General features: G+C 42.4%; 1 protein-coding gene across 1 annotated transcript; it reads left to right on the top strand.

Moving 5' to 3' along the window:
* Positions 1-5,449: 5,449 nt before the first annotated feature.
* LOC146986614 (calmodulin-like protein 4) lies at positions 5,450-14,413 on the top strand. Its single transcript, XM_085780642.1, has 5 exons — positions 5,450-5,528; positions 5,618-5,648; positions 7,407-7,547; positions 11,856-12,044; positions 14,302-14,413. The coding sequence occupies exons 1-5, from the start codon at positions 5,526-5,528 to the stop codon at positions 14,397-14,399; spliced, it is 462 nt and encodes a 153-aa protein (XP_085636768.1). The 5' UTR covers positions 5,450-5,525; the 3' UTR covers positions 14,400-14,413.
* The last annotated feature ends 1,521 nt before the right edge of the window (positions 14,414-15,934 follow it).

The following is a 15,934-nucleotide window of genomic DNA, read 5'->3' as shown; positions in this document are numbered from 1 at the left end:
CAGTTTATGTAACAGGTTTTCCCTTGTATTTTAGTTTGTGGTCTATGATGTCTTCTGTGTTTTGCATGTTGGGAGACGCAGATGGAAATGAGCTGTGAGCTAAATCTGGTGCAACCATCTCCTCATTTCCTGCAAATGATTAATATCATTGCACACTGTCCCTTCATAAACAAAATAAACTAATCTAAACTAGACGCTGCAGATATGAAGACAGAGACTGATTCACCTGAACCGCTGCTGCACCTTCACATTAAAAGCATTTAAAAAGGATCTCTGCTACACTTGAACCTTAAAGGGATAGTTCAGCATTTCGGCTAATTGGTCTACTGCCATAATCCCTATAGATACTTATCAGTAGGTGACGTCACGATGCGTTCCACCTGGCCGCCGCCATGCTGGGTACGGAACACTGAGTTAACCTCTATTCAGCTCAGTGCAGCCACATCCTCTCTGACCAGAAGACTGCTGCCTGATGTAGTTTGGATATGGATATCTCTCATTTTGATGGCCTTGCCTTGAAAGCACACACCATTTCTGCTGAGACGAGCTTTGACAGCGCGGTGCGCCGCTCTCTCTCCCGTTAAAAGTGAATCTAGCTCACCCAGCGGACCTCCTCGTCTCTCTCTCTCTCTCTCGCTCGCTCGCTCTGTCTCTCCTCCAAATACACGAGAAGCCAAATCAAATCAGAAATGCGTAGCCCACTTCTTTTTAACTCACAGACATTTATTTTCATAAAGTAATAAAATATCTGGACATTTTGCCACCGTTAACATTTTGCCACCGTTAACATTGACATAACAATTCGGCAAATCATCTTATCACGCAAAAAGTCACAACAAACAGGTTTTGCACAATGGTTTGCACAGATAAGTCTTAAAATATGTGCAACACCTTCTCATCACAATCCACACCATCTACACAGTTACGTTATCACAAACCGTTAACAATTAATCCACACTCAAACCGAAGCAACAATAGTGTTAACTGTACTCAACAAGCTGTTATTACAAGGTTTACAACAGATATGACAGACAACCTGGGCCGTGTGTGTGCGATAAGAAAGGGGGGAGGGAGGGAGGGGGTTAGCTGTTAGCTACCGTAGCTCAGGCGTCGGTCTCCCGTCAGGTAAAAGCTGCTGTTTATTCCTCAGATGAAGCTCATGTTGAGCCTCTCCGGTACAGTTATCCATCACTGCTGTTGAATTAGCCGCTAAACTGCTGGACGCTAAAACCGAGGGGGCGTCTGTGTGTTTACAATTCACGAAAGCAACGTGAACGTACGTGCCGCTCACACTCAGTAGAGTGAGGCAGCCTCCCTTGGCGTACATGTCTCCCAAGCTGTTTAATGACGGTAAAAAATGAAACAGAAAGTAAATATCCTGCATAGTTTCTCTTTTCTGTGCTGCGCTGATCAGAGCGGCGTCCCTACCTAGTGTATTTAACTTAGCAACGATCTGTTAAACAGGAATAACAGACTGTTAAATGCAAAATCAAGATGTAAATAAATATCAGAAATATCAATAAATTATCGGAATACGACATTCAATAGAGCCATGTAATAAAAAAAAGGTTTATCCACTATTTTTGTGAGATTTGATGTCACAGCCATGGATGTATTAGGTCACAGCCCATAGACTGCCTTTGGAAGTCGGTACCCAAGATGGCGCTGTGACTGGCTGCGAACGCTGTGTGACGTCACGTGATATCTATCTATAGTTTTAGGAGTAGGTTCGTTACCTTTAATTGTCGGTGCAAGCTTTTTTTAGACGATTTTTAGAGTTGTTTTCGAGATAAATTCATGCAAAACCGCTGATGTCGGGGGCAGTTTTTCTGTAGTTTCAAACCAGCAGAAGCTAATCAACCAGGACTTTTGCTGCGTTCGAGACAAGTCGGAACTCGGATCATTCCCAGTTGAAAATGTCAAAGCGCTGGAGACGCACCCGGTCAGAATAACCAATAACATGTCGGACCGGGACAAACTTTGCATTCCAAGTGTTTCACGTAAAGCATAAAAACATTACAAAGGACACAAAAACAACCTTTAAAAAAACATTTCAATGTATTTTGGTATTTAATGCATCTTATTTGATGTTTTACCGTGGACGATGTGATTCTGCACGGGTGCAGATTGTTGTGTGACGTCAGACGACTGATTCTCGAAGAAGTGGGGGTAGACTTTATTCTCCGACTTCGCCAAGTCCGAGCTCTGACTTGACCATGGGCGTTCAGTTGCACTTTTTCATATCGGAGGTCGGAAACATACGAGTTCCGACTTGTCTCGAATGCAGCATTTGACCACCTGAAGGTCCAGTCATGTGACGTCACAGCAGCCCGTCCTGTTCCAGTTCCAGTTGTGCACATCTGTCCTGTGTTTCCTCTCTTCTGTCTTTTCTATCCAATAAAAAAAAACAAGACACTGATGAAGTCTGAGCTGCATCATCTGTGACTCTCAGAGTGAACACTTCATGGTTCATGTTGTCAGACTCTAATCACAGCAGCTGCCTCCTCAACATGTTCGATTTCCCCTCGTAGCAGCTGCATCAATAATTAAACACTGAGCCTCAGAGCTGCTCAGCACTCACTTCACATGATGCAGCCACAGAGGTGACGATGATGAAGAACTTCAACACGTATTGAACCGATATAGAGCATCTTCAGGGTCATTAATTAAAACTGCAACAGGAAAAAAACACTAGTTTAAAATCAGCAGAAAGACACAAAGATGTTTGTGTTAAAGCTCCTTCAAAATAAAGGTAGATGTTTGTGTTAAAGCTCCTTCAAAATAAAGGTAGATGCTTGTGTTAAAGCTCCATACAGTATAAAGGTAGATGTTTGTGTTAAAGCTCCATACAGTATAAAGGTAGATGTTTGTGTTAAAGCTCCATACAGTATAAAGGTAGATGTTTGTGTTAAAGCTCCATACAGTATAAAGGTAGATGTTTGTGTTAAAGCTCCATACAGTATAAAGGTAGATGTTTGTGTTAAAGTTCCATACAGTATAAAGGTAGATGTCCATGTCTAGTGTGATTATAAAGCAGCTCTAGGTTCTATATTAATACTGTGAAAGTATCAAAGCCTCAGTCCACAGAGAAATGCACACAGCCTGGATTCAGAAACTGAGCCTTACAACCAGCCGTCAGGACTTCCTGTCACTTTGTGATGTCACAACTATGCCCCGCCCCCTCACCACCTGGACAACGCCATCCAACAACTTGCAGGATTTGGTTTCTTTGAGTCTTTTATTCTGAAATCTGCTCTATTTTTTAATTGAATCACAGTCAGCCAATCAGAAGAGAGACTCAGAGCCTCCTCCTCTCTTCTGATTGGCTGACACCAACCTATTGTTACTACATTTCCAGATCAAAACCTTCAAAATAAAAGTACCCAATTAAAGGACATGAAGCTTCAGTGCTACTTCCTGTTGTTGTGTTTCTCCTCTGAGTTCTTGTGAATCACTGAGTTCTTGATTCAGTTTGGAGGAGAAAATATCTTCTATGAGGTTCAGTAGTTGGGTTTAGTAAACAGGACTTGAACTGAAAACGTCATGAAATCCATCAGAGCAGTTTGTTTGTTTGTTCAGCCACAGGAGCAGAAAATAGAGCTGGAGGCTGAGGGGAGGGGTGGGGGGGTTGTTATACAGAGTAGAGAGGAGAAAACACAATTTCACAGCTTGAAAGGACAGAACCATCTTCAGCCTGTTGTCTCTGCACAGTCTCAGCTCAGCAGCTCAACCAATCAGACATGAGATCAGGTTTAAAGGTCATTAACTCACATTAAACAGACAATAATTCAGGATGGAGCTCTTCTAAACCACAATACAACTAAGACTGAAACGTCCCTGCTCCGAGGAGTGATGTAAAGCATTCTGGGTAATGAAGGAAAACTCTGATTCAAGAACGAGCTGATGAAGCAAATGACACAGTAGTGGATTGTTTCTGTCTAAATAGACTCAAAACTTATGCTGCTGGTCCCCTAAAGGGGGCGGAGTCATAGCCTGCTGGTCCCCTAAAGGGGGCGGAGTCATGGTCTGCTGGTCTCCTAAAGGGGGCGGAGTCATGGTCTGCTGGTCTCCTAAAGGGGGCGGAGTCATAGCCTGCTGGTCCCCTAAAGGGGGCGGAGTCATAGCCTGCTGGTCCCCTAAAGGGGGCGGAGTCATGGTCTGCTGGTCTCCTAAAGGGGGCGGAGTCATGGTCTACTGATCTCCTAAAGGGGGCGGAGTCATGATTTGCTGGTCTCCTAAAGGGGGAGGAGTTATAGAGACAGGAAACTGACTTGTAGTGATTAGATTAACTAGATTAGATAGAACTTTATTCATCCCAATGGAAATTCTTATGCCAGGTTGCTCCAAAAGGAAATGTGCAAAGGAAATAAAATGAAATACAACGAGGAAATTTATAATGAAATATATCCTACAATTTCTAAAACTGTTCTTATTCACCTGCCCAGGGACTACGGATGGAAAGTAGCTAGTAAGCTAAATCCGGTACAAGGCATCTCTTCTCATTTCAAGACTAATGTTATTTTGTACATTGTCCCTGATACAAATAAACCTAAACTGAACTAAACTAAACTAAACTAAAACAATAAAAATTGTGGAAAAATGTCAGTGTTACAGATCGACATCTGTAAATCTTCCGTAGACCTGAAGGACGCGACACCTGCACTGCAAAAACCCCAAATCTTTCCAAGAATATTTCTCTTATTTCTTGTCAAAAACAAATCTATTCTACTTAGAATAAGACTCATCACATAAAAAGCAGCTTGTTTTTAGACACTTTTTACGTCTTTCAAGCAGATTTTCACTTTAAATAATCTGATAGTGGAGCAAGTTTTTCTTTCTTATTACAAGCACAAAAAATCTACTTACACTGGCAGATTTTTCTACTTATTTCAAGTGAAAATTTGTTTGAAACAAGTGAAAATGATCTAAAAACAAGTTAATTTTTAGGTGATGAGTCTTATTTTAAGTGGAAAGAGATTAGTTTGGACTAGAAATGAGTCATTTTGACTAGAAATAAGACAAATATTCTTGGTAAGATTTTGAGTTTTTGCAGTGTGCACAGAACATCTGGACAATGAAGGACTGGAGTTTGGCTTTTACAAGATGATAAATGATTTGGACAGTTTTAAAAACATTTGGTGCCAAAAAAACAAAACAAAAAACATCCTGTTGTTAAAGATGAACTGCAGTTTTTGGCACATTTTCTATTTGAGTGTTTTTGCCCCATTGATTTATTATTAATTTAATTTATATGTAAATCTGCATTTTCTTTGGGCACCGTAGCACTTTAACAAAGTGAATTATCACTGTCTGGAGGAACTTTATTGTGATAGGTAGATATCATTCATCCTCAGAGGGAGGGAGGGAGGGGGGTGTCATCCTCCTCCTCCTCCTCCTCCTCCTCCTCCTCCTCCTCCTCTTCCTGGATCGTCCGTCCACTTCCATTACCGTCCTCATCTTACAGCCGGGATCAGTTTCCTGAGCAGCAGCAGACACACACACACTCTCACACACTCTGAGAGACAATGGTGAGATAACGAGCGAGCTGTGTGTGTGAAGCTTCACGCTGTCCTCCATGTTTCCCACCTGCTGTAACCTTCCTCTCTTTCCTCCACAGGCCAAGTTCCTGACCCAGGATCAGATCAACGGTAAGTCCTGCTGCGTCTGCTCTCTGCTCTGTCAGCGTGGGGCTTTTATTTTGGAGGGGTTCCAGAGATCAGAGGAGGAGGAGGAGGAGGCAGCAGAGTTGTATTTAATCATCCAGCAGCAGAGTTTCCTCCTCGTCACAAAGCTGCTCTTGTTCTGAGTTGGCGCCGTCGCTCTCTCGGGTCGTTAACGTGATTAAACACAAAGACTCGTTATGTGGACAATAGTTTTTAGGCTAATGAGGAGAAGCTGCGTCTCTGCTGTCCACGTTGTCTGTTCATAGTGTTGTAAACTGACTGAAAACAACAGAGTCGTCATCTGATTTAAAGGGATAGTTCACCCAAAATTCAAATTTCACTCATTATCTACTCACCATCATGTCGACTAAGGGCTGTGAAAATTTTCAGAGTCCTCCGTGCCTTCTCTGAGTTACAGGGGGGTCCGCGCAGCAGTATTTGTCCATATAATGGTTGTGAATGGATACCAACTTTCTTCGTCCAAAAAGACAAATACCTCCATGCTGCTCGTCTGTAATGTCCCTCTGGTATTGAAGCCCCGACATGAGAAATTGTTCCGCCGGTCACAGGAAGAGCAGTGAACTGAGACACTGGGAGATTCCGCTACAAACAAGCTTAAAACATAGACTTATTTAATTTGTTTTGGAACAATTTCTCATGTCCGGGCTTCAATACAAGAGGGACATTACAGACGAGCACTATGGAGGTATTTGGATGTTTTTTGGTGTGTCTTTTTGGACGAAGAAAGTTGGTATCCATTCACAACCATTATATGGACAAATACTTCTGCTTGGACCCCCCCCCCCCCCCCGTAACTCAGAGAAGCCACAGAGGACTCTGAAACTTCTCACGGCTCATGAGGGTGAGTAGATAATGAGTGAAATTTGAATTTTGGGTGAACTATCCTTTTAAACACGACTGAACCAGAACCAGAACCACAGCCTCCTCCTCCTCCTCCTCTCGGTCGTATCCCTCCGCTGCTCAGACTATAGTTCCTGTTAGGACTAAATGTTAACGACTTGTGTGACATTTTGTTGCTGTTTAATGAAGTTGCTTCAAGATGTGAACTGCGGTGGCCCCACACAAAGATACAAACCTGCTACAAACTGAGAAAACAACTTGTGTTTCTGGAGGACACAATAAAGTGATGGACTAAAGACTAATGCTAAGCTAACAGTCCATGTGTCAATAACATGTGATATTGACGTTGTAATAAACCAAACAAACCCACTAACAGGAAGCTGTCTGCACAACTTCTAAAGTCAAGAACAACAACAACTAAAGGCCAGTTGTTGCTAGGTGGCGTAGCTACATGAGCTGCAGGAAGTGACGTCCTAGAAAACATGCAATCTTTACTTATCTGTGCCTAAACCCAACCAATGGCTTCACTTACTTTTTGCTTTTTTCCCCTATTTTACACCTGGACATGTCAGTTTTACTAAACTTAACCAGTCGGAAGTTCTCGAAGAGTTTTGGTAAGATTCTACGTCACTTCCTGCAGCTCATGTAGCTACGCCATCTGGCCACAATCCTAAAGGCCCCAGACCGGTCCGTCACTTTATTGATTCCCCGAGTCCCTTGCTTTATTGTGTCCCCAATCAGACTGGTCCTTTGCTTAATTGTGTCCCTTCCTTGCTTCATGGTGTCCCCGGCCAAAAACTTTAAAAGTATTTTTCTGATGAGAAAGATGCCACTTCTCTCAGCTGATTGTGTGTCCGTGTGTCTGTGTTGTTGTTGTTGCAGAGTTCAAGGAGTGTTTCTCTCTGTACGACCGTCAGAGGAAAGGAAAGATCGAAGCCCGGGAGCTGATCACAGTGATGAGGTGTCTGGGCTCCAACCCCACACCCTCCGAGGTCCAACGCCACCTGCTGAGCCACAACATAGGTAGCTACACACACCTGTTCACTTCTAACACCTGTTCACCTGTAACACCTGTTTAGTTTAGTTTAATAAGTTTATTTGTATCAGGGACAATGTACAAAATAACATTAGTCTCGAAATGAGAAGAGATGCCTTGTAGCGGATTTATCTTACCAGCTACTTTCCATCCGTAGTCTCTGGGCAGGTGAATAAGAACAATAGAAAGGTAAGAATTATCAATTTACATAGCGTTAAACATCCATACACATGTGCATAATACACCCGCTCACACATCACAAACACTCAAGACATATTTCATATCAGAAAGAAACATACAGTTATTAAAATACTTCACACTTTGCCAAGGTTGAAAATAATTTAGGCTCATGATTAATGCTGACACGACTGATTTCTTAGGATCCATTGTTTGAAAACGTTGAAGTCTGTACAAAGTTTCAGATTGGAAGATTGTTCCATGATTTGACAGATTTAAAAGAAAAGGCAGATGGAGCAAAGGCAGAGCTACGCTTAGGAATATTACAATCCCCACAATGCTCAGAGCAGAGTTTAACAAAGGTTTTCAATGTTCACCTGTTCACCTGTAACACCTGTGCACCTGTCTTAGTCCCCACACAGTCACGGTTTAGTCAGTTATATTGACATCGTGTCAGCCCCGCCCCCAAAGCTGAGCCAGAAACTGAGCCTGTGACTTTGTGATGTCACAACAAAGCCCCGCCCACCACCATCCAACAACAACTTGCAGGATTTTGGTTTCTCTGAGTGTTTTATTTTGAAATCTGCTCCTTTTTTGAATTGGATCACTTTAGGAAACAGTCAATAGCCAATCAGAAGAGAGGCTCAGAGCCTCCTCCTCTCTTCTGATTGGCTGACACTAGGGATGCAACGGTTCTCGGTAAAATACCGAACCGTTCGGGACGGCCTGCACGGTGCAATACGCTCTTGGACCGCGGTATTTCAGATTCAGCTTCCATCAGCTGTTCCTGCTTTACAGGCAGCTGTGCCGTGTATGTGTGTGCCTGGCCGTTAAAGGCGAAAGCCCGCCCCCGCGAGTCGATGTCCAATCACTGTTGAGCCTCCACACACTCACAGTGACTCCCCCCCCCCCCCCTGCAACTGAAAGTGCAGCTCACACACAGAAGAGGGGAAAAAAAAAAAAAAGAAAACAAACAGGCAGCGGCATGAGCGGTCACTGATCGCAATCGCGGGGGAAATTAATTAGTTATTAGCGCGATTTAGCACATTTAGCTTTTATTAGAGTTCCAGCAGGACTCTGTCCATGCACACCGCACGTGTGTGGTCGCGTGTCCGCGCGCGATAGAGAGACCGAGGTCGAGCAGGAGTTGACTGACAGGGATGAGAGGTGGTGAAAGGCTGTTTAAAAAAAACACAATAGACTAACGTCTTCTTTCCCAGTGAGAGACTGTGGCTGCAGCATAGTGACGTCTTCCATGACGGCAATATAGCGCCATCTCTGTTTGAAAGCTGCTTCAGAGTGTTCATCATACTGAAAGACTAAAGGAGTGTGCAGAGGGAGGAGCTAGGGGCTGTTCACAGACAGTTCAGGTGTGTGTGTGTGTGTGTGTGTGTGTGTTTGTGTGTGTGTGAGTGTGAGTGAGAGAGATAGAGAGAGAGGAGAGCTGTATTATAAATATTATAAATTATAAACATTATTTTGGGAGAAAAAAAAAGTTCTCTGCACAAAACACATACCGAAACCGTACCGAGAACCATGGCCAAAAACCGAGGTACATATCGTACCGTGGGCTACCTGTACCGTTGCACCCCTAGCTGACACCGACCTGTTGTTTTTCTAGAGCTCCAGAGAGAAGCTGAGAGAGGAGATGTTCAAGACTAGAAGCTGAATTAAAAAGGTCTGAAGACACAAGAAACTGAGCTTCTGTAAAAGTGTCAGGAAACAAAAACACAATAAAACTAAAAGAAATAAACACACAACTGATCGAGCAACTAATCAACTGAGCAACAAACAAACAGGTGGCAGTGTGTGTGTGTGTGTGTGTGTGTCAGATTAAAGACCGGGTTGTGTGTGTGTGTGTCAACGCTGCATTAAGACATCGTCCATTCTTGCATCTACGTTACATCACATTTCATCACAACACGACCTGGAACAGAGACTTCCTGTAGGTCACGGAGCAACAACACAACCAGACCACACACACACACACACACACACACACACACACACACACACACACACACACACACAGCTGGTTATCATGTCGCCCACCTCTGTGATCTTATTTCAGCAGCTCTCCATCACCATCATCTTCGACGTCTTCATCTTCACAGTCTGTCATCATCCTCATCACCGTAGGATCACAGGAGCTCAGCAGGAGCTTCAGGGAGAGAAACCTCACACACTCCTACACACAGACACACTTACACACACACACACACACATTGGTCTTTAATCTCAGACTGAATTTAAATATTAAACACTCAGCTGCGTGAACTCCCTCTTTAACGTCTCCTCACTGCAGCTTTTATCAAACAAACAGCAGGAAAGTGTTTGTCTGGGACTATTTTCAGAGGAGGATTAATCCACGTTTGGTGCTGTGGCCATTGTGAGGGACAGCAGGCGACAACAGGTGTGTGTGTTTGAGTATCTGATGTGTTTTAATCACACACATCCAAATACATCAATGACGAAGAGCGACTTTTATGATAAATAAGATCAAAACATGAAAGTCGTCTTCACACAAAGAAAATAAAGACAAAGTAAATTTCACTCTGAACTGATCCATCAACACCAACCAACATGTGTCAAGACGTTGGACTGAGTAACCAACAAACAAACCCTCAAACCAAGCAAGCAAGCAAGCAAGCAAGCAAGCAAGCAAGCAACCAACCAACCAACAACCAACCAACCAACCAACCAACCAACCAACCAACCACGCAAGCAACCAGCCCTCAAACCAAGCAAGCAAGCAAGCAAGCAAGCAACCAACCAACCAACTAACAACCAAGCAACCAAGCAACCAACCAAAAAACCAAGCAAGCAAGCAAACAAGCAACCAACCAGCCCTCAAACCAAGCAAGCAAGCAAGCAAGCAACCAACCAAAAAACCAACCAAGCAAGCAAGCACGCAACCAACCAACCAACCAACCAACCAACCCTCAAACCAACCAACCAACCAACCAACCAACCAACCAACCAACCAACCAACCAACCAAAAAAACAACCAACCAACCAACCAACCAACCAACCCTCAAACCAACCAACCAACCAACCAACCAACCAACCAACCAACCAACCAACCAACCAACCAACCAACCAACCAACCAACCAACCAACCAACCAAAAAAACAACCAACCAACCAACCAACCAACCAACCAACCAACCAAGCAACCCTCAAACCAACAAACCAACCAACCAACCAACCAACCAACCAACCAACCAACCAACCAACCAACCAACCAACCAACCAGCCCTCAAAACAAACAAGCAAGCAAGCAACCAAAAAACCAACCAACCAACCAACCAAGCAAGCAAGCAAGCAAGCAAGCAAGCAAGCAAGCAAGCAAGCAAGCAAGCAAGCAAGCAAGCAAGCAACCAACCAACCAACCAACCAACCAAGCAAGCAACCAAACAAGCAAGCAAGCAAGCAAGCAAGCAAGCAAGCAAGCAAGCAAGCAAGCAAGCAACCAACCAACCAACCAACCAACCAACCAAAAACACAACCAACCAACAACAACCAACCAACCAACCAACCAACCAATCAACCACCAACCAACAAACCAACCAACCAGTGATCTTGAATCGCTTTTTTTGTTCCGCATCCGAATCCAAATGAATCGATCTTTGGGGAGAAACACTACCTTTTTGGAACAACTTCTCCAAACAAGCCGGGATTCGCTGGTCCACCAGTGTTTTCCTGAATGGAGTGAGCAGCCAGATGGAGGAAGGCTGCCTGGGACGAGGACACAGCTGTTGTCTTATCTCAGAGTCTTTGTCCTGAAACCTCCTCCTGATGTTTCGTTAATATTCCTGCCCGTACGCTCCGAGGCCTCGTGGTATTTGACCTGGCCCGCTCCGAGGGAAACTCTCTGTGTACCGTCTGTAATTAGCTGCTCACAGTTTCCACATGGACAGTTTATTTAAAGTGTGTAAACTGTGGGCAGCTCCGCTCTTCACCCTCTGTTTTACTGCCTCGCTGTTTGAACAACTTATTTCATATTGATGCGGCGATAATGATGGGATGTCATACTCCGACTCAATTAAGTGTCCTTATCTCTTCCTGCGTTGACATTTGAGATGATTACACCGCTCTAAAGTCAACATGTTGTGGCAGGTGGGAGCGGAGAGCTGGACTTCTCCACCTTCCTGGGCGTCATGCACCGGCAGCTCCAGCAGGAGGCGCCGGAGGAGGAGATCCTGGAGGCCATGAGGATGGCCGACAAGGAGCAGAAAGGATTCATCATGGCCGCCGAGCTGAGGGCCAAGCTGACCGGGCTGGGAGAGAAGCTGACGGACAGAGAGGGTGAGACAGGAAACTATGGCGAGCCATTTTAACATCTAAAAGCCAGACTGGATATGTGTTGTAGATATCTGTAATTCAGTTTTGCCGAGTCAAAAAGAACATTTCAGATATCTGCAACTACATTCTTCCTATCCACAATTGTGATTTCAGATCCACAACTATGTTCTTCCTAGGACAAATGACGTCACTTTAACCATTCATGTGTATGGGGGTTTGTCATTACAGATATCTACAATTCAGTTGCAGATATCCACTATGTGAATTACAGATATCTGTAACTGGAATACAACTAGTACTAATTCCAGTTTGAGATATCTACAATTTGATTCTGACTAGTCATAATTCCAGTTCAAGATATCTTTAATTCACCTCAATTAAAGATATCTACATGTCCCTTTTCAGATATCTTAAATTAAGTTTTGACTAGGCGAAATTACGTTGTAGATATCTGTAAATGGAATTATGACTAGTCAAAATGACGTTGTAGATATCTCAAACTGGAATTAGGAATAGTCGTAATTCAGTTACAGATATCTGTAATTCACATAGTGGATATCTGCAACTGAATTGTAGATATCTGTAATGACAAACTCCATACACATGAATGGCAAAAGTGACGTCATTTGTCCTAGGAAGAACGCAGTTGTGGATCTGAAATGACAATTGTGGATAGGAAGTATGCAGTTGCAGATATCTGAAATGTTCTTTTTGACCAGAGGCAAAACTGAATCACAAATATCTTGAATAAAAAATCCAACTATTCAAAATGTAATTACAACAAGTCAGAAAGATATTGTTGATATCTACAATGTTAATTCCGGATAGTCAAACTTAGCTTTTAAATGTTAAATCCGCTTCCCATGGGAAACACATCGTTTCATCTTTCTGAATCTGTCAGATGGTGTGATGACAGCTTCCTTTATTTAAATGTGTCAAAAACAAAGGAACTAATTACTGATTTTAGGAAGAGCAGTGTCAAGCCTTATTCATGCTTAGGAGGTACATTTGTACAGTTTGTAGGCTACAGAGTATCTCGGCACAGTTTTTGACTCGAAACTGAAATTCAGTGAGAATACTGATGGCATCACTTGAGTGAGCAGCAAATCAAAGAGTTCATTTGCTGGGGAAAATGAGCTCTTTTGGTGTCTGTCAGGATATTTTATGTTCCTTTTACCAAACTTTTAACATTTTCTTTTAAATGCTGGTTTTATGTTTATCTGTCAAGGACAAAAAGATCCAGAAGGCTGATAGACTCGTGCGCCAAACTGATTGTGTGTTTCACAATGATTCTGTAATCATGCCCTCAGGCCGCATTAACCTGCACGCAAAACAGATTGTTATGCTAATGATTTTATTCCTTCAGCCATAAGGATGTTAAATTCACATGATGCATAACAAGCATAACCCACTGATCTTGATTCTGGCATCTTCCTTTTTTACTGTGTGTCACTGGTTGGTGCTGATGTTGTTGGATGTTGTGTGGATGACGATGCTGTTAGGAAGCTTGATTGTAGATTACTGTATTTATGGTTGTTGTCTTTATTATATCTTATTCTATTCATTATGGATGGGCCGATGATTAAATTGCCCTCTTGGGACTTATAAAGTATTTTGACTCTGACATCCATGACATGAATGGTTTGGTTTTCCTTACAGTCTGTTGGACCACAGAGCTTCTTCTTTGCTTTATTGGTTTTCTTCTCCTGTTAAAGAACTTTGAGAGAAGGTTTATCCAAGTCTGGTGGGAATGTAGAAATACAGATAAAGAACTATTACATTTTAATTTTATTGAATAGGCTGCAGTTCCTCTCCTGACCACTAGAGTGAGTCTCCAACAGTGAGTCAGTCACGGTGACATCAGAGAGCAGAAACCTTGGTAACACTTTACAATAAGGGTCCCTTAATTAACATTAGTTAGTACATTATTAAGCATTAATTAACTGTTTACAGATATATTAACAATCATTATCATGTATTACTCAGGATTAGGAAACACATTAATTAATGTAGCCTATTAGTAAGCAGTTAATTAATGTTTACTACTCAAAGTTAGTTAATAAATTAAAAGTAGAATAATGTAATTAGTTATCATTATGTATGCATTACTCAGCATTAATTAACACATTAGTTTATATATCAATGCTTAATAATGTACTAACTAATGTTAATTAAGGGACCCTTATTGTAAAGTGTTACCGAAACCTTCTACAGCTTCATTTAACCAAACTTTAACCGACAGCTGTGTGTCTGTTTTCAGTGGACGAGCTGCTGAGGGAGGCGGGAGTCGGGACCGATGGGCGTGTCCACTGCGAGAAGTTCGCTAAAGCTGTGACTCGCTGTTCTGTGAGACGCTGACATCATCATCATCATCATCATCATCATCATCATCATCATCATCATCACGTGACGTGGAGCCAGATTCTCTCTGTTCTTTAGTTTAATGCTTCACTGTCAGGACGCCATGTTACGTTGTGTAATGTTGAAGAGATTTGAGGTTTTACTTTTTTAATGTGAAAAAAATCTGACAACAGAAATAAATCCAATGCAACAGGAGAAGACGAGTTTTGTGTCTTTTCTCTGCCTTTTATTCAAAACATGTACAAAAGTATGCAACAAATATGACAACAGAAATGATTTGCAAATGAAAGGAGGCTGTGACACTCCAGGCCTCTAGGGGGAGCTCTAAGTGGAACAGCCACAGACTGAACACAAGCTAATGCTAACACCTTCTGTATTCTGTCCTTATTTTTCAGTATGCTGGTTGTATGGTTGTCAAAAGTCAAATGGTCACAGGTCTGGTAGATAGAAACAGATAAATAAAAGAATAAATATGTAAATGCATAAAAAAATATATAAACTTGTTATTTCAGTCAATAGTTTCTCCCCTTTAATAAAACCATGTCATATCTTATATCGTTGGAAAGCCTGATTAGTCACCTTTACATCCTGGAGACATGGGAACACCACTGGCTCATTCCACGGATAAATTATCCTTACAAGTTGTACCTGGCTGTAAAGGTGACGAATAAGGCTTTCCAACAATATAAAATACAACACCAACTGGTTTTACTAAAGGGGAAAAATGATTGACTTGAAAATTTGAATGAATTTGTTAGGAAAATTAAAAAACAAATGGAAAAAAAACAAACAGACATGTTTTTTGTTTTGGAAAAGCAGAAGCCTTTTATTTTTCTCTCTGTGTGAGACCGACAGCTCGTTATGTCCAACTGAGTCAGACTGAAGTTTTATCTTTAGCTGTTTAGCTGCTGTGACTTCGTCCTTTCACCGTCGTCTTGTATCGAAAACTCTGTGAGAAGCAGAAGACGCTGCTGGTTTCAACACGACAGAGTGAATTATGGGAAAAGTGTCGAGCTGACATGTGAGAACACAAAGCTCACAGACGCTCAGTAGCTGCAGACTTTTCTGTTTATTGGATGGAATGACTTCACCACCTCAGGCTCTTCTCCTCTTTCAGCACCATGACTCTCTGGGTGTGAAGGTCGGATTATTTCACCATGAACCGTCCTGTCACTTCCTGTTAGAGCTCCATACGCCTGTGGAGAGGAAATCTCTGTTGTTCAAAAGTTGGACTGGATTAGTTTGATCCAGATACACATTTATTGATGAGCTAATCCAGATAAAGAGTGTTAAATAGGACTGTGTGTCACACTGAAGGCTGACCAGGTCTGTAATCAACAGGTAGAACAGCAGCAATGGGCTGTTTATGTTGTTTTCTGTTTCTTCAATGTCTTTTAAACAGAAATTCACAAATTCAAACATTATTTAAAGCAGAAGTAAGCGATCCGGTGGTTTTGTTTAACTTCCTGTCAGCAGATGGAGTTAGCAGTCCCCGCCCTCGTCCCTACGTCACCACATTCAGGCGCATCCCT

The sequence above is a fragment of the Trachurus japonicus genome, chromosome 6 (genome assembly GCF_045865225.1).
Source record: "Trachurus japonicus isolate A0001 chromosome 6, Traja_1.0".
Taxonomy (NCBI): domain Eukaryota; kingdom Metazoa; phylum Chordata; class Actinopteri; order Carangiformes; family Carangidae; genus Trachurus; species Trachurus japonicus.
Note: the sequence above shows the minus strand (reverse complement) of the source record. Positions and strands in the feature narration are given on the sequence as shown.